This window comes from Eublepharis macularius, chromosome 14, assembly GCF_028583425.1.
Source record: "Eublepharis macularius isolate TG4126 chromosome 14, MPM_Emac_v1.0, whole genome shotgun sequence".
NCBI classification, from domain to species: Eukaryota; Metazoa; Chordata; class Lepidosauria; order Squamata; family Eublepharidae; genus Eublepharis; species Eublepharis macularius.
The window spans coordinates 57,973,118-57,999,284 of record NC_072803.1 but is presented as its reverse complement, the minus strand read 5'-3'; the positions used below and the strand labels follow the sequence as shown (position 1 = coordinate 57,999,284).

Below are 26,167 nucleotides of genomic sequence, written 5' to 3'. Positions count from 1 at the left end.
ATCTCCTCCCCTCCATGATTTGCTGTCAACAGGGGGGAGAAGCTCTGGCTCAGTGGAAGAGCTGCCTCTGCTTTGCATGCAGAAAGTCCCAGGTTCAATCCCCGGCATCTTCAGTTAAAAGAACTAGGCAGTAGGTGATGTGAAAGACCTCAGCCTGAGAGCCTTGAGAGCGGCTGCCAGTCTGATAGACAATATTGTTCTTGATGGACAGATGGTCTGATTCAGTATAATGAAGTTTCATGTGCATTCAACATAATTTTGCCTTTATGCCCCAAAGGGCTAGCCATGGTGACATGCTAACCATGATTGGCTTCAAACCAAAGTTTGCAAACCAGCTTCAAATTTTGGTTAGCACTATGTTAGCCTTTTCAAAAAAAAAGGCAGACTAAGGTTACAGCAGGCATGAGGCAGGGGAGAGAAATCTGAGAATGGACAAGAAAAAAATGAGAGAATCTATGAGACACTCTTGATCCCCAAAATCCATACTTTGGGAATTAGTTCTAAAACAAGCCACTGTATCCCACCATATCTTCTCAAGCATTACTTAAGTAATCACCTGGTATAACAAAAGTCAAAGGAGTTTTGCTTCAAAGAATCATTGGGATAGATCAAAAAAGCCTTCTCAAAGTGAAGGTGTCAACTTCTTCCCACGTCTTCAAGGAAAAGGAAATACATCAATTAGGTGCCCTCACTCCAATTAAGACAGGAAGGAGAGGATACGTAGTCATGGAATATGTAGTAGAATCTTTGTGTCTGAATTTTAGGGGACTCCTATGGATAAAACCCTCTTCTATCAGGGAAGCAATAGAGAAGAGGGGTGATGATCCTTACCACAAACTTTTCTGCCAGTTTGAAATAAACGAATGTCAGACCTTGAGGATGTTGAGAAACAGTTACATGGCGTCCACCACTCTGTACAGACTTTCCTGAAAGGAGGTTATTGATTTTGTCAAATATCTCTCTCAGCTGGGAACCTGTAGAGACAAACACAGAAGTTTTAGGAGGGTTGCACAATATTAGAGAGAGAAATTGGATTAAGGTAGTACACTTCATCAGACACAGCTGGTGGGATAGAGGGTGTTCTTCGTGGTCTCAGGCAGAAATCTCCTGGCCTGATGTCCCCACCAACCTCTGAATTGTTTTAATTGGGGAGTAAACCAAGGTTCTTGTACACAGGAACTGTGTGTTCTACCTCTAAGTTTGGGCAAGTCCACTCAGTAAGGAACACATGAGGCAACCTTATACAAGTCAAGCCGCTGGTTCAGTGGGCTGTGCTCTACACCAGGGATTTTATAAGGCAAAGCAAGCGCTCCCCTAATCAGCTATGGCTCCTCCCTATTTTATAGAGATTTAATAACACAGAAATAACTCTTTTTAAAATATAACTCTTTTACCTATAGGTAAAGGTAGTCCCCTGTGCAAACACCGAGTCATTACTGACCCATGGGGGGATGTCGCATCATGACATTTTCTTGGCAGACTTTTTACGGGGTGGTTTGCCATTGCCTTCCCCAGTCACCTAAACTTTACCTCCAGGAAACTGGGTACTCATTTTACCGACCTCGGAAGGATGGAAGGCTGAGTCAACCTTGAGCCGGCTACCTGAACAATGGGGCCCCCACACTTGGTGCTCATATCTTAGTGTCTACAGTGCTCCTGGACCCAAGTCTTGCTCTTCTACTACAGACCAACACAACTACCCACCTGAAATTATCTCACTACAGATGATAATTTCTGCTGTAATGAAACTGCACTATACCATTGCACCCTGACACCCTTTCTTTGCAATACCCCTCCCACCTTCTGAGTAGGACATAAAGAGTCAAGGATCTCCATTCCTACTTCTATCTGAAGAAGGCAGCTTTAACTCTCAAAAGCTTATACCCTGAAAATCTTGTCGGTGTTGAGGGACTTGAATCTTGCTGTTATTTCAGGGTGTATTCAACTGGTTTAATAAACTATGCTTCTCCTTGTGCAAGTTAAAATGGCTAATGGCCCATTCAGTGTAACAACACATCTCTTAAAGCTTTAAAGTCATAACTAAACAACACAAGGTGGTCAACAGAACTCTGTGCCTTAACTACAATAGTTGGAGGCACTCTGATTTACAGAGGGGTAGCCATGTTAGACTATTACAGCAAAACAAAACAGAAGTCCAGTGGCACATCACAGATAAAGAATGAGACCCTTACTAAGTCTTCTCATCCCTGGATGAATTTACCTCTCTCACAATATCTACAGGAATGTCAACCTAGATCACTTTATTTCATGACAAACCCACATGAGGAATTGTTTCAAGAATTCGATAATTATACAATTAAAAGAGGTGCCATTGTATTTGTTTAAATAATGCTGTTAATTTTTATAAATTGTGCAAACATGAACACTTCTATACATACTAGAGCAGATTTGCTATATATTTATTCTGCTGAATAGCTGTCAAAATTGTCATCTGTCATAGATTTGTCATAAGATTATATGAACCACCGTGCTGGATTAAACCACTGGCCCTTCCCTATCCTTTCTGAGAGCTAAACTACAAGAGATGAATTGCACAGGAATGCTCACGTGAAGGGAGTCACAACGTTGGCCGGGAAGCGGAGTTTTAAAAGACAGATCGGAAGGCTGTCCATTTCCCCTCTCTACAGAGCCTCAAAGATGGCTACTCAGAGGGTTTGTTTATTTCCTCTTCCTTTCAGAGAAGGGTAGGTGAAACTGAGAGCCAAGCTACAAGTGACGCCTTACACAGGTTGGACCCTTGTCAGCTTCCCTCAAGTTTTGATGGGAAATGTAGGCGTCCTGGTTTTACAGCTTGGCTCTCCATTACAGCTGCAAGACCAGGATGCCTACATTTCCCATCAAAACTTGAGGGAAGCTGACAAGTGTCCAACCTGTGCCAGGCGTCACTTGTAGCTTGGCTCCGACAGAGCCTTGGGAGGCGAAGAGGGAATTAAACAAACCCTCTGAGGAGTGATCTTTGCTGGCTATGTAGAGAGGGCAAATTAACAGTCTTCCAATCTCTTTTAAAACTCAGCTTCCCATCGAACGTTCGCATCCTCATGTAATTTGACTCTTGTAGTTTAGCTCTGATTTTCTATCAGCAGCTTTTCTACTCTAATCAAGCTGCATTGTAACACTGTACCTCCTGACTCCCTTCTTTGATTCACCAATCCCACCTCCTGACTGGGATAAAAAGGCTTAGGGCATCTCCACTCCTGCTCATATCTGACAAAGGGAGCTTTGACTCTCAAAAACTCATACCCTGAAAACGTTGTTAGTTTCTAAGGTGTCACTGGACTCAAATCTTGCAGCTTTTAGGTACTGCTGCCGTTAGCAAAGTGTCCCAAGAGCCTTCCGAGGTGCAAAGGACTGTCAGTGCTCACCTCCTATGATAGAAATCTGGCTGACTGGGATGGTGGCTGCCTTCTGCAAATCCATTTTGATTTTTTTCACCTGGAAAGAAAGCAATGATCACAGCTAGTGCTGCAATGACTTTTCAACAGGGTTCACTTTTGGCAGCAAGAAGTGCTGCTTGAAGGGGCAAAATCATAATCTGTCCCACTTACTCACCAAAACACTTGCTGGGGAAGGGGGAGCAGTGGATGGTGCTGGGAATCATGATGCAGAACCTAAAACACTTGCCAATTGATAGGAAGCAAACATTTTGCTATTTGTGAACCTCTGAAAGTCGGCCAAAAACAGAGGCTCCCCCCTTTTTGCAAGCAGCACAAAGCTTTGTGAAGAAAGCTCCTCTGTTACGGCTCTACCTTTATCACAACTACTAGTTAGTGATGACCAACTGATCAGTCCAGGAACACTCCCTTCCATCAAAGGACAGCACCTCACGCAATGAAATGGATCTGCAGGATCCACCCCATTTTATACACACAGCTTAATTTACCACTTACATGGGCATTTTATGCAGGACTGGAGGGAGAAAAAAAGATCTTATGGATTAAAAATGGTCCTGTCAATCATCTCAAAGTTTTCTCTCTGAGAATTCCTCCAGCAACTGAGCCAAGCTCTGGCTGAAAAGGGAGTATCCATCCCCAAGCGATACCGGAGTCACAGAAACAAAAGGAGAAAACCCAAACTCAAGGTCAGGAGGCCAAGGAAAGAAAACACACACAGCTCATGGACAAAATCAAAAAGAGTCCAGTAGCACCTTTAAGACGAACCAATTTTATTGTAGCATGAGCTTTCAAGAATCAAGTTTTCTTCGTCAGATGCAAGAACTGTGATTCTCGAAAGCTTATGCTACAATAAAGTTGGTTAGTCTTAAAGGTGCTACTGGACTCTTTTTGATTTTGCTACCACAGACTGTTGTGGGAGGCAACAGCAATGCTGAATTCTATGAGCGTGTGCAGTCAGGCTGCAACTGGCCGTGGCAATGCACTCTTTAACCTGCTCCAAGATACTTTATTCCTAACTGATTGCTGGAAGAACGGTGGCTTACTGGAGTGAGCAGTGCTAAGCAAGGAAGGCAGCGGACCAATCTGCTGGCTGACCAGGGGCTGCAGAAATGAGGATGACACGGCCAGGATCTCTGCTATCAAATTGTGACCCACCCACCCACTCCGGAAAAACATCATCCCCAGGAGCTATGAGATCAACAGATTATGTGGAAGTTTTTCCCCCCTGTACTTAGGCAACAATGCAACAAACTGAATTCTGCAGTGGCAGAAGGTTCACACTTGGCCTCAGTGAATCCGTACCTGGCTGTCTTGGCTGTCTGCCAGTCCACTAAAGGAAGCAATGCACTGCTCACACTCTTTTTGTAGTTGCTGGTACCACTGCAAAGTTTTCTCCACTGCTTTCACCTGAAGCCCTAAGAGAAGTCATGGGAAAATAAAATATGTAACTAGGGGTGTTCACTCAAAAAATATTCGGGTTTCCCCGCAGCGGGGAAAAAGCTTAAGAAAAAACCCTCAAATCCGAAGCAGCATGCCGCTTCAGATTCGGGTTTCTAAGTCACTTGGGTATGCTCCGTAAAGATTCGGAGCATACTGAAGTGACGGGGGAGGGGGAGGCCAACCCCCACCCTTAAACTCCCACCCCCACCTCCCACCCCACTTACCTGGTCAGGCGGAAGGCTGGAGCCAACGCCGCACTGGCCAGCAGAGAGGGCCTTCCTGTCGCCATTGCCATGCAGCCGCGGCCAGCATAGCTGGCTAGCAGAGAGGGCCTTCCCTGCCATTGTCACTGTGCAGCGGGGGCCAGCACAGCTGACCGGCAGAGAGGGCCTTCCCTGCAGCTGTAACTGCGCAGCTGTGGCTGCCACCACTGCCGGAGGCCAGCAGGCAGAAGGGAGGCTGCCTCCTCCAGCACGGTCCCAGCGGTAAGTGGGGGTGGGGAGAAGTGGGAATGGTGGGTGGTGGGGTAAGGGTGGGAAATGGGAAAGTTTAAAGGGCCCTGCCGCTTGCTAAAGAGCCCTTTAAACTTAACCCCTGGGGCCCTGAAGCTTCCCGAAGCATTACGAATGCTTCAGGAAGCTTGATTTGGGATTTCCAAATCAGGCCCCATTTGGGTATTTTACTCGAATCGGATTCCCGAAGCGCACACCCCTAGATGTAACCATATGAACATTAGGCATCCCAACATATGCCCTGGAAAGCTTTAGAACACTACAAGTCAAAATGTCCTGCCAGAACAGTTTTCAGAAGCTGCTTAAAGCTTTTGCAAAGGTAAAGAAAACTCCATCCCCTTAAGGGCATTGGGGAAATGCTGAACTTCAACTATTACAGACCCACAACAATATGAACCCCAGAACAAAAAGAACTTTTGATACAAAAAAGTTATATGGATACTAGCAACGAAGCCCGATGTGGGAAAAAATACAACAGACTCTAGAAAGGGGAGGGTGGGCAGGCGGGCATTCCCTCCTCCTCCGTCACTGATCCCGGCTTGATGAAGGCGGAGGGGGGGGCAGGCACGGCCGCATCCTTGGTGCCTGATCCTGGCTGAGTGAAGGGGGCGGGCATTGCCTCTTACTCCACACCTGATCCCGGCTGGGTGAAGGGGGGGGTGGGCATTGCCGTCTGCTCCATGTCTGATCCTGGCCGAGTGAAGGGGGGGTGGGCATTGCCATATGCCTCGCTCCTGAACTCGGCTCGGTGAAGAAGTGGCCGACATTGTCTCCAGCTCTGTGCCTGATTCCGGCTGGGTGAAGTGGGGGTGCATTGCCGCCTGCTCAACGCCTGTTTCCAGAAGATTGAATGGGGGGCGAGGATTGCCTTCTGCTCTGCGCCTGATCCCAGCTGGGTAAAGTGTGAGCAGGCAGTGCCAGCTGCTCCATACCTGATCTCAGCTGAGTGAAGGCAGCACATGGGAATTGCCACCTGCTCTGCTCCTGATCCCGTCTGAGTGAAGGTGGGGGGTGGGCATTGCTACCTTCTCCACTCCTGATCCCAGCCGGGTGAATGCTCCGGATCCCAGCTGGGTGAAGGCGGGCAGTGGGCATTTCCACATGCTCCGCTCCTGATCCGAGCTGGGTGAAGGGGGAAGGGCATTGCCACTTGATCCGCTCCTGATCCCAGCTGGGTGAAGAGGGGCAGGCATTGTCGCCTGCTCTGCTCCCGATCTCAGCTGGGTGAATGCGGGGGGCAGGCATTGCTACCACTCTGGATCTCAGCTGAGTTAATGAGGGGGCAGGCATTGCCACTACTCTGGATCCCAGCAGGGTGAAGGCGGGGGCAGGCATTGCCGCCTGCTCCACACCTGATTTTGGCCTGGGTTTCCCATCGCGGTACTCTCTCTGGAGGTCTGGCTGCCTCATCTGGCCTTCCCTCCACAGCAGCACCCTCTGGAGACAAACCAGGGTAGGAAATGAGTTGTCTTGGATACGTTTAGACTTTTATATAATAGGATATTTGTATAGCAAAGCATGTTTTCAAAGTTCAGAATCTGAATGAATGTGAGATGTGGCAACAACAAAGTAACAGAGGACAGGGATGGAGAAGCTTTCATCAGACACTAGAGCCCCAGGTTTTTCCTCCATAGCTATTAGGACTAGAAAGTAGGGGTGTGCACCTGAAAAATATTCGGTTTGAAAAAAAGCTTCGGAAAAGGTTTCTAAGTCACTTTGGTACGCTCCGGAAAGATTCAGAGCACACTGAAGTGACGGGGAGGAGGGAGACCCACCATCACCCTTAAACTTCCACCCCCACCTTTAAACCCCATCCCCCACCCCACTTACTTGATCAGGCGGAAGGCTGGAGCAGCCCAACGCCACGCTGGTCAACTGGCTGGCAGGGAAGGCCTTCCCTGCTGCTGTCGCCATGCCACTGGCGCAGCTTGCTGATAGAGAGGGCTGTTGCCGCCACCGCCAGAAGCCAGCAGGCAGAAGGGAGGCTGCCTCCTCCAGCACGGTCCCAGCGGTAAATGGGGGTGGGGAGAAGTGGGGGTGGTGGGGTAAGGATGGGAAATGGGTAAGTTTAAAGGGCCCTGCCACTTGCGAAAGGGCCCTTTAAACTTAATCCCCGGAGGCCCCGAAGCTTCCCGAAGCATTACGAATGCTTCAGAAAGCTTTGCTGGCCCCAATTCGGAAATCCCGAAGTTTTCCAAATCGGGCCCAATTCGGGTATTTTACCCGAATTGGATACCCGAAGCGCACACCTCTAACAGAAAGCTCTACATGTTTTTAGAATGAAAGTTCAGTGTCAGTCATAAAATGTTGTTTGTGCACTTAAACAGCATGTTGGTGCAGAAACTAACACAGCTCCAAGCAAACTTCACTGCATGTGTAGACGTCAAGAAGTTCTAAACTTCCAAAAGCTAAACCAGCTACACAGTAGAGAATGCATCTCCGATGGAACCCACCAGCCTTTGCAGACTTCCCTTCGACAAGCATCACAGGTTTTGAGACCTGGGTCTTTGCAAGCTCCTGCTTCTGCAACTCCTTCTGCCTCTCTCTGGCTGCTGCCGCCGCTGCCTCCTCACACCTCCTCTTCTCTTCTATGGCTACACCAATCTCTCGCTGCATATTGGCAATTAACCCTTGCATTTCCAGGAGTACATGTTCAGCGGAGGCCACGTCCACCTGAGCAGGAAACCCTCTCTGTCAGGAACCAGGAAGGGAGACAATTGGAAATCAGTAGATCACTAAGTGTAGGGTTTCAATGTTCAGCTTGCTGACTTTCTTTCCTCCCCCATCAACAGCATTGGCTAAAGAACAGAGCAATAAAAGAGTAAGGAAGAGAAAGCCGAATAGTGGTACCTTCTGAGTATAATCCCCAAGTACATGCTTAACACTGGTAATTACCTGAGACAGCAACACGGCATCCAAACTAGTCAGTGTCTGCATGAAGGAAGCTCTTTGGGCTACGGAAGAGTCCTCTGGGTAAATACTACAGCAGTTTCCTGCTACAAGCCCATCATCAAGCAGCATAGCTTGTTTGGTGCAACTGACAGGCTGGCTGGGAAAGGCTGAGCGGACAAAATTCTGTTCCCCTTTAAAGCCTGTAACCTATTATTTCAAAAGCATAAAACCCAAAGACAAGCAGCTTGTATGAAAGTCCAAGCTGTTCATACAGTAAATAAATAAAAAACAAGCTGCCTGTTGTTCAGCATGGCTACCAAAAAAATATCCCAGTGAAAAAATGTCTTGCTGCCCAAGCAGTTTCAGGAAGTGCTGAAACCAAGTTAGGAATAAGGCATAGTTCTTGGATAAGCCTGAGACCAGACTGTGTCCTAGTCTGACACTCTATCCACTACACCATTCTAGCTCTGTTCATACTCTATTCAGACCTGCCTGGCCATCTATTTGTCAACTGCAAGTCTGTCTAAAGAATTTTGCCGCTGCAAAGAGTTGCAAAGAGACCACACAATACCAGGAAACCACTGTAGCAAACGTAAATATATTCCAATCCACATATAAAAGTGCAAAGTGCAAAGTGCGATGTGTTCAGATATACAATACAGGAATACACAGTACAATTATATACAGCACATATATCATTCAACCAAGTCTTTACAGTCCGTATAGTTCCTTGCTTTCATTTAAAGTGCAACATGCAAAAATTTTTATACGGAAGCCCATGGAGAGAATCGTGGAAGATGTTCTATCATTCCCAGTCCCAAAATTCAAGATTTGTCCAACAACCCTGACGGGGATGTGCAGGCAATTGTCATTAACCCGTTTCGTGAGAGAAAGCTCACTTCATCTTGGGCATGAAAAAATTCAGACTGGATACACTCTCCAGCCGCCAGCCAATCCCTCGCCCCTCCACGGGTCCCAGAGCTCACGTGGAGCAGTAAAAGCTCCCCCAACCGCTTCTCCAAAAGCCCCGCCTTCCATCCAGATGAAGTGAGCTTTCTCTCACGAAACGGGTTAATGACAATTGCCTGCACATCCCCATCGGCGTTGTTGGACAAATCTTGAATTCTGGGACTGGGAATGATAGAACATCTTCCACGATTCTCTCCATGGGCTTCCGTATAAAATTTTTTGCATGTTGCACTTTAAATGAAAGCAAGGAACTATACGGACTGTAAAGACTTGGTTGAATGATATATGTGCTGTATATAATTGTACTGTGTATTCCTGTATTGTATATCTGAACACATCGCACTTTGCACTTTTATATGTGGATAGGAATATATTTACATTTGCTACAGTGGTTTCCTGGTATTGTGTGGTCTCTTTGCAACGGTTGTTCCAGGGCCGCCCGTGGTTTTTCCAGCTGCAAAGAGTTGGACAAGATTACCTTGAAGGTCTGTTCTGTCCCTACAGTTCTGAAGGTTCTTTGGGAGCTACTTTACCTCATTAGCCATGCGGACAAGCCCAGACATTTCTCCACAAATCTGATTGCTGCGGTTACTGTATGCTGAGAGGTCAGTCCCAGGCAAATCCTTATGCTTGTTATTGATGCCAATCTGTTGATTGATCCGCAGCACCTCCTCTTGGATTGAATAGAGGCGGCGGAGCCTCTCCTGGCTCTCCTCCTTGCGAAGGCGCTCCAGTTCCTCTTGGCGCTGACGCTGCTGCTCTGCTTCACGCAATTTCCGGTTCAAAAGCTTTGAAAGCACAGGAAGGAGAGGACAGACAGCTTGAAAAGTACGAATGAAGCTGACAATAACGACCACTACCATGCAATAAGTCTATAGCTTGGCATGCTCGTGTACTAAAAATAAGGGAGTAGAATCCCAAGGGGGTCAAATGGACTGAACCACTTCAGATGGCGGAGGGGAATGCTATTGCATAATTATATACAAACATCCCTAGAATTCCACCATGCACACAAGGGAGAAAGACTAGCTCAGCCTGTTCCTTGCTGCACTATTAAAAATGGTATTTCGCTACCTACAATCTGAAATGGCGTAGCACATCCTACCTCTCTGGGATTCATTTTGCTACACGTCTGTGTGCAGCAAGCCTACAACTTGGCCAAATATATGAAGTGGCACAGTTTTAGACAAGCCGTGCCCAAAAGGGCACGAGGACAGAAAACAAGTGTTGTGCAGTGCCAGGCTGCAATCAGACACACCCCACTCAGCCATGGCACTCACTGTGGACTCTGGGCCAAAGCAGGCTAACTGCCCCCCTCACAAACTTGTGGCATGGATAAAATGGGGGGGGGGGGGAACCAGTGCTGCATACTTTTCCTGAGGTCCCTACAGGAGAAGCGAGATAAAATGAAAAATCAAATTTTAAAAGGAAGACACAAACAATTATGTGAACTATATCACTTGGTATAATACACATAATTTTGCTGTGTTATCCTACTGTTACTGTTGTATTTTTATACTTATATAATAACGTTTTCTGCATTGTGTAATACTTTATCTGTAATAGTTTATACTTTGTTTCATATTGCTGTAAGCCTCGCCTTGTTATATTGCTTATTAGATGCCGCATCCTGTTAATTCACTTTAAATGTCAACTAAATAAAAATAAAATAAAGTTAGTATGATCAGGAGGTTGCAGTACCTTCATTATGAAAAGAGGCTTTTTAATTGGTTGGGAGGGGGTTAAGGAGGAAGGGCACAACAGAGGTTTCCACAGTTTCAATGAAGAGTTATCACCTTTTCTGTCTTACTATGCTAGAACTCAGGGCCATTGAACAGCATTAAAGCTTAGGCTCAGGGGATATATAGGAAAGCACTTTCCCAGACAAGGCATAATTAACGAACTTAAATTCATTGCCACAAATTGTTGGCAATAGCCAGGGCTTTTTTTCTGGGAAAAGAGGTGGTGGAACTCAAGACCACACAATGGCATCACTTTGGGTCAGCTGGAACAAGGGGGGAGTTTTTTAAAGTTTAAATCGCCCTTGGCGAAAATGGTCACATGGCTGGTGGCCCCGCCCCCTGATCCCCAGACAGAGGGGAGTTTAGATTGCCGGTGGCACGGAGGGCAATCTAAACTCCCCTCTGTCTGAAGATCAGGGGGCGGGGCCACCGGCCATGTGACCATTTTTAAGAGGTGCCGGAACTCCGTTCCATCGCGTTCCCGCTGAAAAAAAGCCCTGGTGACAGCTATCAGTTTAGATTTTTTTAAAAAAGAAACGCACACACATTGCTATGCTGACTGCCAAATATGAAATGGACAATCTCCTCCTAGTAAGCATCTCCAAAACCCATGAATGCTCTTGAGGCACAGCATACAGTTGTTCCCCTGAAGCTAGGCAAGTAAGTCCCTGGGACAGGAGGCCAACTGGGAACCACCTAACCAAGATGCTCTGGGCATGTCGGCAGACATCCACGAGAAATAAAATGGCAGCATTTTCAGTTGTGGCCCGCAGTGAAGAGGGGTCCCTTCGAAATTCTCTGTGGACTTTTTTTTTTTGCTCACTCAGGTCTGGCTCATCGTCATAACTGAGGTCAATAAGGAATTTTTCTCCTACCATCCTAGAAGCCACACTAACACTGGGGCAACACGTTGTTGAGCTCAAGGCCCTTGCAGTCCCACTCACTCTGTGTTCTAGCTCCCAAGCAACATCCCATTTTTGGAATGGCTTTCCCTGCCCTAAGCCCAGACCTTGGCTCTGCGTCGATGCTCCTCTTTCAGTTTTTCCTGTTGCCCTTGAGTTTCTTTGCAGCTGAAACATAAAAACAAGCAGGAATTGATTGCCCCAGAAATCAGGATGTCAGGAATAGAACATTCCTCTCAAGACAAATATAATACTCAGATGGTCACCTGATGAAGCTGGTTGGGCAGCTTGAGGAGAGAAGCAAAGCATTTGTTTACACAAGGCAGGACTTATGAAATTTACTGCCACCCAATGCAATGATGGTCGCTTGCTTAGATAGCTTTGGAAGGGGACTGGACAAATTCACAGAGAATGGGATCTAGCAACAGCTCCTAGCTAGGTGGACCTTCAGGTTCAGAGGCATTTTCCCTAGAAATACTAGTTTCTCTCCCCAGAAGGAGAGAGCCAGGGCTTTTTTTCTGGGAAAAGAGGTGGTGGAACTCAAGACCGCACAATGACGTCACTTTGGGTCAGCTGGAACAAGGGGGGAGTTTTTTAAAGTTTAAATCGCCCTCGGCGAAAATGGTCACATGGCTGGTGGCCCCGCCCCCTGATCTCCAGACAGAGGGGAGTTGAGATTGCCCTCCATGGTGCGGCACGGAGGGCAATCTAAACTCCCCTCTGTCTAAAGATCAGGGGGCGGGGCCACTGGCCATGTGACCATTTTCAAGACGTGCCGGAACTCCGTTCCACTGCATTCCAGCTGAAAAAAAGCCCTGAAGAGAGCTGTTGCCTTCTTGCCTGCCTTCTAAGATTTCCACTGGTATTGGGCTGACTACTGTTGGAAAGACTGTGCTGGACCAGATAAATACTTTAGTCTGACTGAACATGGCTCTTAAATTCTGATAAAAGGTTAGATACATTGATGTTCTAGCCATGTTAGCCTCTGCGTACACAAAATAGAAAAGAGTCCAGTAGCACCTTTAAGACTAACCAACTTTTATTGTAGTATAAGCTTTCGAGAACCACAGTTCTCTTTGTCAGATGCATCTGACAAAGAGCGCTGTGGTTCTCGAAAGCTTAGGCAACAGTAAAGTTGGTTAGTCTTAAAGGTGCTACTGGACTCTTTTCTATTTTGTGTACACAGAGGCTTACATGGCTAACTCCTTTGGATCTGTGTACACAGGCAGCGTTGCTTGAATACCAGTTGCCAGGGAGCAAATATTGCCTTCACAAACTCCAGCGTGGGCTTCTGCAAAAGTATCTAACTGGCCGCTACTGGAAAAAGAATGCTGGAAGACAGGAGCACCTTGGCACTTGGCAGGACTGTCAAGGGCCTCAATGGGCCCTCAGACAAAGATGCCTTCTGCTCCACCCCTCACATTCAAAGGAATACAACCAGAGACTGTGGCTTAAGAACAGGTATGCTGCACTTATCCTCCAGAAGTACCCTTCTCCAGTGCCTGGGCTCCCAGGGTGATCTAGGCCCCTGAATCTTGTTCTCTTAGCACCCCCTCCAATTCTGGTCTAATCCAGAAAGGTCCCCTCTACGTTTAAGCGAACCTCTCACCTGTTCTCTATGACTTGCTGCAGGTCTTGATATTCCTGATGCTGCTTCAGCTCCTTGAGTTCATCAAAGCGCTTCAGCAATTCGCTTGCCTCTTCTGAGGCCGCCTTCATCACCTGCTCCTGCTGATCCAGGCGCTTCCTGAGCTCTTCCTGCAGGTCGGAAAGCCAAAGAGGGAAAGACTCCGACATCCTCTGACAAAAATGTGCATTTGGCACAGAGGAAAATCTGACGGCACGATCACAAGTTCACATGTACCCTGGTTGTTCCGCTTTTAAAATTCAAGGAATCAAAACACTGTGATAAGGACTGACTGGCACAGAAAGGGGAAGACACGACGTGGCTATTAGGCAGATGAGCTGTGCGTGAAGACCCCAAAGCCACCACCGGTGCACCCTCTGGAAGCTCTGCTCAGCTGCACTCTGTCTTCGCAGAGGTTCAAAGGTTGCCCCCCAAGTATTTGCAAGCACTTCCCCACAGCCCGGGAAGTCTTCAGAGGGGCTGTTCATTCCCCCTTCTCAGTGTTCAGTTTTACAGCTTCTTATTAATTCAGGGTAGAGACATACAGCCATTAATTCAACACCTCAACATGGAAGGGGAGACTTAGGCACCCCAAGAGGAATTTTTTAAATTAAACAAACATTGTAGATAAATAACCACTGATGGCCCATTAAACATCTAAACAGTGCAAATCCCATTTTTGTTCAGTGACAGAATGAAGGCAACGCTACTTCCTTCGATTTATTGAATGGAGAATTTACTTTGGGAATGGAGAGCAGATCAGTTGGAAGGACCACCCCATCCACGTAGAAGATAAAGTTCCCTGTGAGAGAGGACGTGATTACTCAGAACATTTAGCAAATGCTACAAATGGCTTTCTCCAATTCAGATGGTTCCAAAATCAATTTAAAAGCTTTGAAGCCACTGGGCTAAAACAAAGGACCGTGCCAATTTCAATTTAAGGTTCGCACTGAATTTCCAGATTGCAGTTTCGTCTATTTATAATCCATATAGTTTACACAAAATACTACAAATTAAGTAACATAGATTGTTAAACTCTCTGCAAGCCCTAATGGTACTAATTTGATACTACAGGAGCATCCTTGTAACAAAATTCATTCATCTGTGGGCACTCTCAAGTCAGTATCACAAATTCTTTCCAGCAATTCATTGTCAAACACATGGCGTTTGCAATTATTGCATTTAAAATTCTAGTATTTTCAGAGAGATATGTTGATTAAATTGTCAATTTTGGCAGCTTACAAAAGAGTTCTAATTCTCAGGTTGCATCATCTTGTTTAATTCCTCCGTTCACAGAATCATACCGAATGCTTCAGTGACCACAAACACCACATTTCAGGTTTTTTTCAACCAGTTCCACAACTCAAAACTTGCTTCGATTATAATGGTAATAACCAGTAACAGTTTCTTGATGTTCTCCTTGCCTTAAAGATCTAGTGACATGGACAAAAACGTGAAGCTCTGGCCATTTATGTTACTTCAAGATGCAACGGACTGTTGAGCTTGTTTTCAATGCTTCCTCTGGCTATATGATGATCTTCCTGATAGAGAATTTCTATGGCCCCTATTCTAAAAGACAAATGTATGAGCATTTATCAGAGGAGACCCTTCGCACAGAAGGGAAAAGCTTTTTCTTGTAAGCAGATTCCTTCTGTCACAGTTTCAAACACAGTGGTTAAGTCAGAAAGCCCTATTGCAAGGACAGCATCTCTCTTGTTCTGACTTTGTACTCAAGAATTTACCTTGGATACGCACCCTCTCAGGAAGACACCCAAAACTCCTGTGTGGCACCAGACATGTAGCATGTTTATATTACACAGAGAGTTTACTGTCTTGTCAATCAGGCCTGTTTTGTGACATGTCTCCGGAAGAATTTGATTCTGAAGAATGGTTTGGATCTAGTTTTGTCTAACAATTTTATCTCCTTTCTGTAAACAATTAACTTTGGAAAGTATGTAAGATTCTCTGCTATGGCTGATCTTTATGCATATGTCATACTGAGGGCATCTGCACCTGAGCTTTATTATTAAATAAATGTGGGATGCGAGGGCGATCTGGCTGCAACATCTATAAACTTTTTCACGGTCAGAGTAGTTCAAAAGTGGAATCAGCTGCCTAGGGAGGTGGTGAGCTCCCCTTCACTGGCCAATTTTCAAGAAGAGGCTGGATGAATACTTGTCAGAGTTGCTTTAGGCTGATCCTGCACTGGGGCAGGGGGTTGGACTAGATGGTCTGTATGGCCCCTTCCAACTCTATGATTCTATCTGTCACCCCATTGATCGCCAGGGTTGATTCGGCTGATCTGGCTGGCTAGGCGGGTGTCCCCTTCCTCCCTCACCGCTCCATGTGCGTCCCCCCCGAAGCTGCGTGCTCGGTGGAAGAGGACGACCATCCCAGATAGAAGGAGGGTACCGTTCTTCGGTCAAGGGTATATCATATTAAATAAATGTAATAAAACTCATTTTTCTTCATTGATCACAGTTTGGTGTCTTGAATAATGGAGAGTAACGGCTGTTATGGAAAATAAAATTAAAGCAGAGTACTTTTTAAAGAAATTTCCCCAACGCTTCCATTCTGCACAGAGCTTACCTTTCCCTTCAACCTCCGTACTTCTTCATGCAAGCGTATGAGGCCTTCTACTTCCATGCTTTTTGAAGGGGGAGGCAGACTAAAGATCTCCTGATTGGTATCTGGATCTCTCCATTTCCCATAGAACTGTGTGGAAAAGTAGCAGAAGTCAGTGGCCTGATGCAGGAGTGAAAAGAGCTCTAGTAGCCTGGAGGGAAAGAGCAATGCAGAGCACTGCAATAGTGGCTCTAGCAGGGCAGCGAACAGACTGAGCTACAAATTAGCAGTCTGGGTTTCACTCCTTAGGCAAACCATTCCCCCTCTCAGCACCACACCTTCCTTTACAATTTAGGGATAAAACACAATAAAAACATAAGGATAAAACAATCAACTGTACATAAAGGGCTGTGAATGCTTAAAAGCAGGGGTCATTTCACAGAAAAAGAGTGACAGGAATGCATTAGCATAACACATTAGCATATGCCACGCCCCCTGACATCACCTATCCTGGCTGTTTTGGACCCAATCCTGGCCATTCAGGGCCGAAATTGGGCCCAAAATGGCAAAAAGGGGCTGAAAAGTGGCCCCAAATGGTCAGAATTGGACCGCTGCTGAGCGGGAGAGTGATCCATCACCTGTAAGAGGCCCGATCCTGGCCATTTTGGGACCAATCCTGGCTGTTTTAGACCTGATCCTGGCCATTTGGGGCCCAATCCAGGACAAAACTGGCCAAAAATCAGGTGGGCAGGGCCACCTGACATGTGACCTCTTTGGAGAACTACCAGAACTGCATTCCTGCGCGTTCCCCCTCAAAATGAGCCCTGCTTAAAAGCATTTTGTATTGTATGAATCAATCTTTCATCTTTAGTCATCCCAGCAGCCTCTTCTATTCATCACCTCCTACAAACAAGTGAAAACTGTCACTGCCTCATCTCAGGCTTTTATGCCAGCAGCCCCCAGGCTGTGAAAACAGTCTTCCTGAGAACATCCAGAAGTAATTCACCCTCATGTCCTTCAGCGTGCTGTGGAAGGCCAAGCTCCACAGAGAGGCATTTGAAGGTAGCTGCTTGTAATGAGAACAGTCTCCCTTTCGTTTGTGCTGGCATTTTCTTTTTTATTGTCAAAATAAATTATCATTTTAATTGTTGCGAGATGGTCTGGGCTTTCTTCCTACTTAGTTCACCGAGAAAACGGGCTCCCTATCTTGACTTGGCTATTCTGGGCACCTGGATCCATGTCACAGTAACACTGAGATTAGACTATTGTAATGCTCTTGATATGGGTCTGTCCTGAAGTGAATTCACAGACTCTAGAATGCCGCAACTTGGCTATTACCAGGAGCTAGTTCGAGCATGCGTATTACTCCCATTCTGCAGTCGCCCCATTGGCTGCCCATCAGTTACCGGGCTCAGTTCAATGTACTGGCTGACATGTACAACACCCTTCATGGCCTTAGACCCTCGTATCTACAGAACCGCCTCTCCTGCTATGCTCTGCCATGACACCATTGCTCATCTGAGCAGGGCCTTCTGCAGGTGCCACCCTGCAAATAGGCAATATCAACAACTGCCAGTACATGTGCATATGGAACCGCCTATCTGAAACCAGGAAGGCTCCCATGCTTCCGTCATTCTTCAAATTACGTAAAATAGAACTGTTCAGAAGGGCATTTCATAATGGTAAGAGGGCTATATTATAACAAAAAGATTAAGAACAGCGCTTTGAGCAAGACCACTGTATAGCATGCGCACCTGTTTGCTGCATGTACTACCCTGCTCTTACTGCTTTGTTTTTATACTTATGTAATACCATTTCTGCATTGTGTAGCATATGTCTAGTGCCTAATGTCTATTCTTTTTTCTTCCAGGTTGCTGTACTCTTAGTCCTATAATATTACTTTCCAAGTTTCTCATCCTGTTGATGGCACTGACTGACACTATGTAGTCCACCTTGAATCTCAGTAAGAAAGGCGGACTATAAAGTATATAATTAAAAAAAAAATTAGCGGATTCCAGATTCCAAGCAATTTATAATGTACATGGTTAAAATATCCTGTACTTGCATGATCTCTTATTACGCTGTTATCCCCAGGGACTCGAAGGAGGTATACATTTATCTCCCCTTGTCCATTTTATTTTCACAAGAACTTTTTCTCAGCCTGACTCAACGGGCCTCATATGGGGATCTGAACCCACCTCTCTCTAGTACGCTTCTCACACTCTGCCCACTAGGCAACATTGCCTCCTGTTATGGTTTCATATGGGCATCCAGGGACCAGCAAGTCATTTAGTGGGTTGACCTTTTACTTTGCCTCTTTTGACTCTCACTGTTGATAGAATACAGTGGCCCAATCTAGACCATACGATATGTGATACAAAGTATAAACTGATAAGCCACACTTTATAATTGGCTAGCAAAACAGGATCAGAAATGATGGCTTGAAGTGAGTTTGCAAACTATTATTTGCTCTGATTCTGTGTCCCCATTTATTTACTTCATTTAAAGCCCATCTCTCTCTAACACAGACCCAAAGCAGCTTATATTGCTCTCCTCTCCGTCACTTCATCCTCACACCAACCCTGAGAGGTAGATTAGGCTGAGAGCATATGACTGGTCCAAGGTCACCAGTGAGCTCCCTCGGCAAAACGGTGATTCAAACCTCTGCCTTCCATCCCTTGTCTGACACTCTAATGACTGCACTATGTGGACCCACATTGACAAACCTGCGTTACAGCCATCGACCTTACAAAGGACATTCTGAGCAGCCAGAACATGAAATTAGACAACAGCTCTAGCCACAGTTTGCTGTTGTGCAGCTTGACTTCTAAACTTCGATCAGTATAAGCTGTGACATCGCCATAGGATGTGGGCGATACTTGTGATTCTGAACAGGCAAACAAGAGATTGCAAAGAAGCGTAAAGACTATGACAGCTATTCTAACTCCACAAAAACTAAAGGGAAAATACTCTGAGAACAAAGACCAGGGACCCCAGGATCACCATCACGTTACCTGTGAATCACTTGGTACTTCTGTTGACAGTGGTCTGGAAAGCAAGGGGCTAGCGGAAGAAACTGCACTTGTGAGACAGGACACCTGGGCTGTAACAGGAGAGGGTTCTTCTTCAGAAGCTGAACCTGTAAAGAGAGGATCTTCTTTTGGAGAGTGGGAGAAGACTCGTTCTAGCACCCAACCTGAATAGGAAGACAGCTCAGGGGGGGCTCTGTATCCTTCCAGAATTTCCTACAGGAAGCAAAATACATAAGTTAATGTTCTTGCTGTTAAATTTAGCTGCCTTGACCTTAAGCCACACCACTACCCGGGATTCTAAAGCAAAGTCAAAACAAGTATAATATAAATACTAGCAACAGATTCACATATGAAACTGCAAAACAAGTATATTTTGATTTTGCTCTTCCTCCAAGGAACATAGATAAGTGGCATACATTATTCTTCCATCCCTGTTTTATTTTCACAACAACTCTGTAAGGTAGGCTGGGATGAAAGTGGAGCATCATGGGTAAGTGGGGATTTGAACCCAGATCCTGGTCCAGATGCTAACCATTACACTAGATTGGCTCAAAACCCAATTTACCGATGCCCATTTCATCAGATTCATGATACACACAAACAGACCTAGAGAAAAAGTGGAGTCACAGAGCCTTGAAATGCTGATGCCACACTGCAAAAAATGCCTTTGACATTTCTAGTTGTTCTAAAATAGCAGCTGAATTTCAAATGTATTCAGTGTATTTTCTATCTAATGGCAAGACAATGAAGGAAGACTGAAGGGAAACGAGTTCATTCTAATGCAGGTGCACACAATGTTTTCCAAAGACCTGACCTGCATGTGCAGAATATAATGGCGAGCCCCTGAAATGACAGAGTGCCACTCAGTACTGCAGGAGGACTCTTAATGCTCCCTTGGGTTTAATCCCCCCTCCAAAAAAAACCCTCTCCTGGAAGTAGAGAGGACACTGGGCTAGCCCCCGTTTTCTTCATATGCTAGCATTTTGCTTGCTGAATCTCTACTGTCCATGTGTAATGCACAAACCTCCATGTGGTATTTATTTACTTCATTTATACCCCACTTTTATCCCCAGTGGGGGCCCAAAGCAGCTTACAATGTTCTCTTTTCCTCCATTTTATACCCTGTGAGCTAGGTCAGGCTGAGTGTGTGTGTGGACAAGCTTCCAGGGCAAAGTGGGCATTTGAACCCAGGTCTCTCAGAGTCTAGACTGACACTCTAATTACTACATCACGCTGACTCCCAATTAGATTGTACAGCTCTCTTCCCCTCTGACTTTAATATATCAGCTTTCAGTTCACAGAAAATTTGAGCTGAGGTGCGCACACCCTGCTCCAATGTCTGGGCTAGGCTCTTCTCCTTCACCCCCCATGAGTATGCTGGTTTTTGCTTACTCTCCGGTACAGATTTTCCTAAATCAACATTTTGGCATTATTATTCTTACTATGGATTTACTTTATAAGTTGCCCTGAGCAACTTTTGTGAACACAAAAGACTTTTCTGAACAGGAGTGTGCATGTGAGCACATAAGTTGTACTACACTGACATGTACACACGCATTTGCAACTACTCCCCTCCAAGGAGCTACTTTCTGCTTGCAAGGAGTTACTTCTTTAGGGTTTACATATACATTAAGAATATATTATCACTGCTGGATCACGCCCACAGTCCATCTAGTCCAACATCCGTTTTCACACTGCAGCAAGCCAATTGGCCTGGAGTGCCAAAAAACAGGGCATAGAGGTCGAGGCCTTCCCAAATTTGCTTCCTGGCACTTGGTTTTCAGTGGTTTACTGCCTCCGGATACAGAGTTTCCTTCAGTCACCATGGCAAGCAACCATTGACAGACTTCTCCATCAATTTGTCTTGCTTCCTTTTAAAGCCAATTTTGCCTGTGGCCACCTCAGGCAGGGGATTCCAGTTCAATCAAACATCAAGTAAATATTTCCTTTTGCCTGTCCTCTACCCACTGGCCATCAACTTCACTGGGTGTCTCTGAGTTAGGGTTACCAGCCTCCAGTTGGGGCCTGGACATCACCCAGAATTAAAACTGATTTCCTGCCTGAGGAGGTCAGGAGACCCCCCCACACACACACACACACTCCTGGCTTTCTGCAAACAATGCAAAACCCAAATTATTCAAAAAGGCTTTTTATTCAGATAGGAAGGCGGTATTGTAGGGAGGGGGTCTCAGATGCTTCGCTAAGGAGTTGGGGGACCTCAGTTAGGGACTGTAGACTTCACCACTATAGTGCCTTATGCACTATCTGTTGCTTTAAATATACGCTCATATGAGCTACCTGTACTTCATGTTGTCTAATATCAGTCCTAAAATTGTTTATATTCTGGTTTCAGCATTTCTCCAACTCAGTACTGCATTCTTGCTAATGCGATGTCTTTGTAAACTTGTACTTATTAACCCTATAGCACTGTTTATGGAAAAGTCCTTGACACTGACCGTACTAATCTTACACTATGTAATCCACCTTGAGTCTCAGTGAGAAAGCTGGACTAATAAGTGGCATAAATAAGTAAGATAATGTCAGTCCTAGAATTGCTTATGTTCTGTTTCAGCATCTCTTCAACACCGTATGAGATTCTTGCTAATGCTATGTCTTTGTAAACTTGTGCTTATTTACTCTATGCCATAGAGTATCACAGTCAGTATCACAGACATTTTTGTAAACAATGCCACAGAGTCTATGGCATTGTTTACGAAAATGTCTGTGATACTGACTGTACTAATCTCATAGCGTGTTATCTATTTTGAGCCTCAGTGAGAAAGGTGGACTAATAAATGGCATAAATAAGAATAAAACAGAACTCCCTTCCCCTGGAGAAATGGGCTGCTTTGGAGGATAGACCTTATATCTTGCCAAGGTCCCTCCCTTCCCCAAACCCTGCCCACCCTTGGTTCCACACCCCCCCCCAAATCTCCAGGAATTTCCCAACCCAGAGGTGGCAATCCTACCCCCAGTTCTAGTAGGAAGGAAGGAGCGGGGGGCTGCCTTCTCTCCATTTCCTCACTCCACGCGCGACTCCCTCACAACCGCAGGCGTCGGCCTTGGTGCAGCCCGGGGTGGGGCGGCTTGGCCTCCCCGTCCCTCCCTGAGAGCTCCATCGCCACCACGGCCTCCCGGGGCCGGAGCACAGCGGCCCAGTCCGCCTCCCAAAGCCAAACAGGCGGCGGCGCTTCCCGAGCCCCGCGGAGCCCGGCCGCCACGCACCTCGCCCGCCGGGTCCCACTCCCGGCAATAGATCAGCCGCCCTTTGCGGCTGCTCCGGAGAGCCTCCAAGGTCTCCATACGGAACCGCCCCGACGACGGCATCTCGCGTTCCAGAGAGAGATTCGGAACAGCCGCCAGCCGTTGCCCAGGAAACACTCCACACCACTTCCGTTTCCAGGACAACCGGAAGCAGGGCGCTCGTTCCGTCTTAGAACCATAGAGTAACGCCCGTCAACCCCCCCCCTGTAGTTATTTATTTAATTTATGTAATTTATAATCTGCCCTTCTCACTGAGACACAAGGCAGATTACCCAGTGTGAGATTAGTACAGTCAGTATCAAGGACATTTCCATATAGGATTTCCAGCCTCCAGGTAGTGGCTGGAGAGCTCCCGGAATTACAACTGGTCTCCAGTCCATAGAGATCAGTTCCCCTGGAGAAAATGGCTACTTTTGGGGGTGGACTCTATGGAATTATGCCATGCCAAGGTCCCTTCCCTCCCCAAACCCAACTTTCTCCAGGTTTCACTCCCCAGATCTCCAGGAATTTCCCAACTTGGAGCTGGCAACCCTATTTCCATACAGTGTCAAGGACATTTCCGTAAGTAGTGCCATAGGGTAAATAAATACAAGTTTACAAAGATATGAGATATGTTTACACATTACACATTTTCACATTAGCAGGGCAGAGATGAAGAAAGATCCTCCTGCTCACAACTTCCAAGCAGATATTACAGACAGCTGCGAGGAATCTCATGCTGAAAAGATTCCTTCTACCTGCAATGGGGTGGGCAAACAGATGATAAAACCCCTTGGCACAGAGGAAATTCTGTGAGCTCCTTTGCAGGCAGCAGCCATTGGTTATGTGACAGCTGGAGAACTAAACCAGGACTGCAAGAAGTATGGGAACTTCTCAGTAAGCTGTAACCGTCTATGTTAAAGAACATAGTGCAGGTTACCAACTTTCCTACAGTTTTTATATAGTTCTTACCCTGCCTGTTGAGGCAAGCAGAGTGATTACCATATGCTGCAGAGAACAGCGGAGGCACCTTCATGTCTTTACTTTTTAGTGGTGGGAACAAAAGAGAAAGAGATTTGCAACTTCCATTTCGCCAGGCAGTTTCTTCTTGGTAGAGTGCCATCATGCACCTTATGCCAGTGGAATCAAAAAGAGTCCAGTAGCACCTTTAAGACTAACCAACTTTATTGTAGCATAAGCTTTCAAGAACCACAGCTCTCTTCGTCAGATGCATAGTACAGAAACTGGTCAAATATAGAAGAGGAGGGGAGGAGAGAGAAGATGCAGTTGGGGGGGAGAGGGAGGATGCAACCAAAACTTTCCTTTGCTAGTAAATGTAAACATCTCCTTTTGGTGTGGGGGTCAGTTGGCTTGGGTGAGGCTTCAAAGGAGTTTGCCCTGTTAGTTTGCAGCCGTAAAACAGCTAGACCATCCAATTCCAATGCAGTATGAGCCTTCGATAACCACAGCTCTCCCTGTCAGATGCATCTGACAAAGAGAACTGTGGTCCCCGAAAGCCCATGCCAGGCGCCACTGGGCTCCCTCAGACCCCGCCTCTGTAAAGGAAATCTGTTACCTGTGATAATGTGATAACCATTCATAGTCCCTATTCAGTCCCAGCTTGACAGAGTCAAATTTGCATATGAATTCCAATTCAGAAGCCTCCCATTGAATTTTGTTTTTGAAAGGTTTCTGTTGAACTACAGCAATCGGAATCTTTATCCCATCCCAGTGGGAAGGGGACTACCTGAGCCACAGGGCGGCCAGATGCACAAACATAGCAATTGCTTTTATTTAGGCTTTGCACGGTATATTTAACCCAGGCCGAATCCACACTTCCTTTTTGTTTCCGCGCCTTTTTTGCAAGCGGTGCGCTGTTCATGCAGATACTCACATGCTTTCCCATTCCGCGTGTTCCCCGCCATCACCGCGCCACAATTGCGCCGTCCTTCCAAACCACATGATAGTGGCGGAAATCCATTTTCTCCCCGCCTTTTTTTTTTTTTTTTTGCACAGTGCAGAAAGGTCGGTATACCGGTAAACCAACTGTAGTGAGCAGCAGTTTGTGCGGGAAAAGAAATGGTCACCTGAGCATGCGCATGTCACACGGGGACTGTTTCCCTACTGTGTCCCGCCAATTTTAAGAGCGCGAGGAGCCAAGCTGAGCAATCCTGTATTTCCCACAACAATCGTCTCCAGTAAACGGCAGGTGCGGAAAACAAATATATTCCTGAAAGCTCAGGACGCAGGTGGGAGATTCTACCATGTGCGAAAGACAGAATGCATCATCTCGTGGTGTCGCGTGGCTGTGCTGCGAAGCATGCCAACCACAATCTGAGCCATCATCACAAATATCACACTCTGAGCATCCATGTTGTTAACTACTAAAAGCAGAAAACCACTCTGAGCAGCAGAATTTCTGCCATTTCTTAAAAGTCAGAATATCGGTATACTGGAAAATTGATCTTTTTAAAAAAGGGGGGGGGAAGTGACGTGCGCCGTCAATTCTGACGGCGGAGGATGGAACCGCCCACTGTAACGCTTTACTCAGTGGCGTGTGGAGAAATGATTGCGCCATGAAGACGCACTGGAAGGGTGAATGTGATGATGCACAGCATGGTAGCGGAATGAACCCGATTGCCACGACTGTTCAAGATAAGCGGATGGTGAGTGAGTGTGGATTCGGCCCCATTCTACCCAGGCATTTGTGTCTCCATATCCTGTTTCTATTTCAAGAGTTTCCTTTAGGTCCTTCACCTCTATTATGTTCACTACCTTGGGGTAGTTTGGGGGCTGAAATGATCCTACCTTTGGTGGGTGGGTAGCAACCTGTAGGTTTCTTTGTTGCATCATATGTATTCTAAAATGACCCACCGGGTCCTTTCCAGTGACATCTAACCCCAGGCCGTAGGTCCTATCAATTTTACAATCTGCCCCATTGTGCAGGATAGGAATGCTCTCCTTATGGTAAGTATTATGGGATTACAAGTTTTGCAGATACCACGGACAGCCAAAAAGACAAATAAGTGGGTACTAGATCAAATCAAGCTGGAATTCTCCTTAGAAGCTAAAATGACAAGACTAAAGCTATCGTACTTTGGTCACATCATGAGAAGACAAGATTCTCTGGAAAAGTCAATAATGCTAGGAAAAGCAGAAGGCAGCAGGAAAAGAGGAAGACCTAAACGAGGTGGCTTGACTCAATAAAAGAAGCCACATCCTCCAGTTTGCAGGATCTGAGTAGGTCTGTTAGAGATAGAACGTTTTGGAGGTCTTTCATTCATAGGGTCGCCATAGGTCGGATACGACTTGATGGCACATAACACACACACACACGGGATTACATCGGAATTCTTCACAATCCGGTCCTGCTGTCCCTTTTACCATAGTAACCCTTTGTTTTAAGGGTTTTGTTTTGGCTTTTAAAGCCCCAGCTCCTCTCCACTTAGGGTGGCTACGTATCCTTTTTAAGGCTTTATTCCTTACCCACTCGGCCCCATCCCAGTGAGAGAATGTAGCCTACCATACATTAATCCAGTCTGAACAAGGCTCTCCATAGGTGTCTTTGTGTTAAACTTTTGGGCGCAAGTACTTATCACAACTACTAAGTTTCCTCCGGTTATCTAGGTTTCCACAGCCAATTATCTGGCAGGCATCAAACTGGATCACTTGTGGGTCTGAAGTACTGGTTATATTGATCCATAATTTAACAGGGTATTCCTCTTGTCCTCTCCACTCATCGTCCTCTCTTTCCCTACTGGAATCTGAGAGCCAAGCTACAAGTGACGAATTACATTTGCCTGGCAAGTGAACAGACTCACGTGTATTCC

At 46.1% G+C, this 26,167-nt stretch overlaps 1 protein-coding gene across 1 annotated transcript in view; it reads right to left on the bottom strand.

The window, feature by feature from the left end:
* GLE1 (GLE1 RNA export mediator) overlaps positions 1-22,452 on the bottom strand; it is a 33,845-nt gene extending 11,393 nt beyond the window's left edge. The window contains exons 1-10 of the mRNA XM_054998636.1: positions 22,320-22,452; positions 19,077-19,307; positions 16,087-16,212; positions 13,480-13,628; positions 11,978-12,038; positions 9,760-10,014; positions 7,819-8,056; positions 4,716-4,828; positions 3,384-3,453; positions 832-974 (exon numbers count right to left, since the gene is read on the bottom strand). Coding sequence (XP_054854611.1) covers positions 832-974; positions 3,384-3,453; positions 4,716-4,828; positions 7,819-8,056; positions 9,760-10,014; positions 11,978-12,038; positions 13,480-13,628; positions 16,087-16,212; positions 19,077-19,307; positions 22,320-22,421 — 1,488 coding nt within the window. The 5' untranslated portion in view covers positions 22,422-22,452. The remainder of the gene's footprint in view (positions 1-831; positions 975-3,383; positions 3,454-4,715; positions 4,829-7,818; positions 8,057-9,759; positions 10,015-11,977; positions 12,039-13,479; positions 13,629-16,086; positions 16,213-19,076; positions 19,308-22,319) is intronic.
* Positions 22,453-26,167: the final 3,715 nt, after the last annotated feature.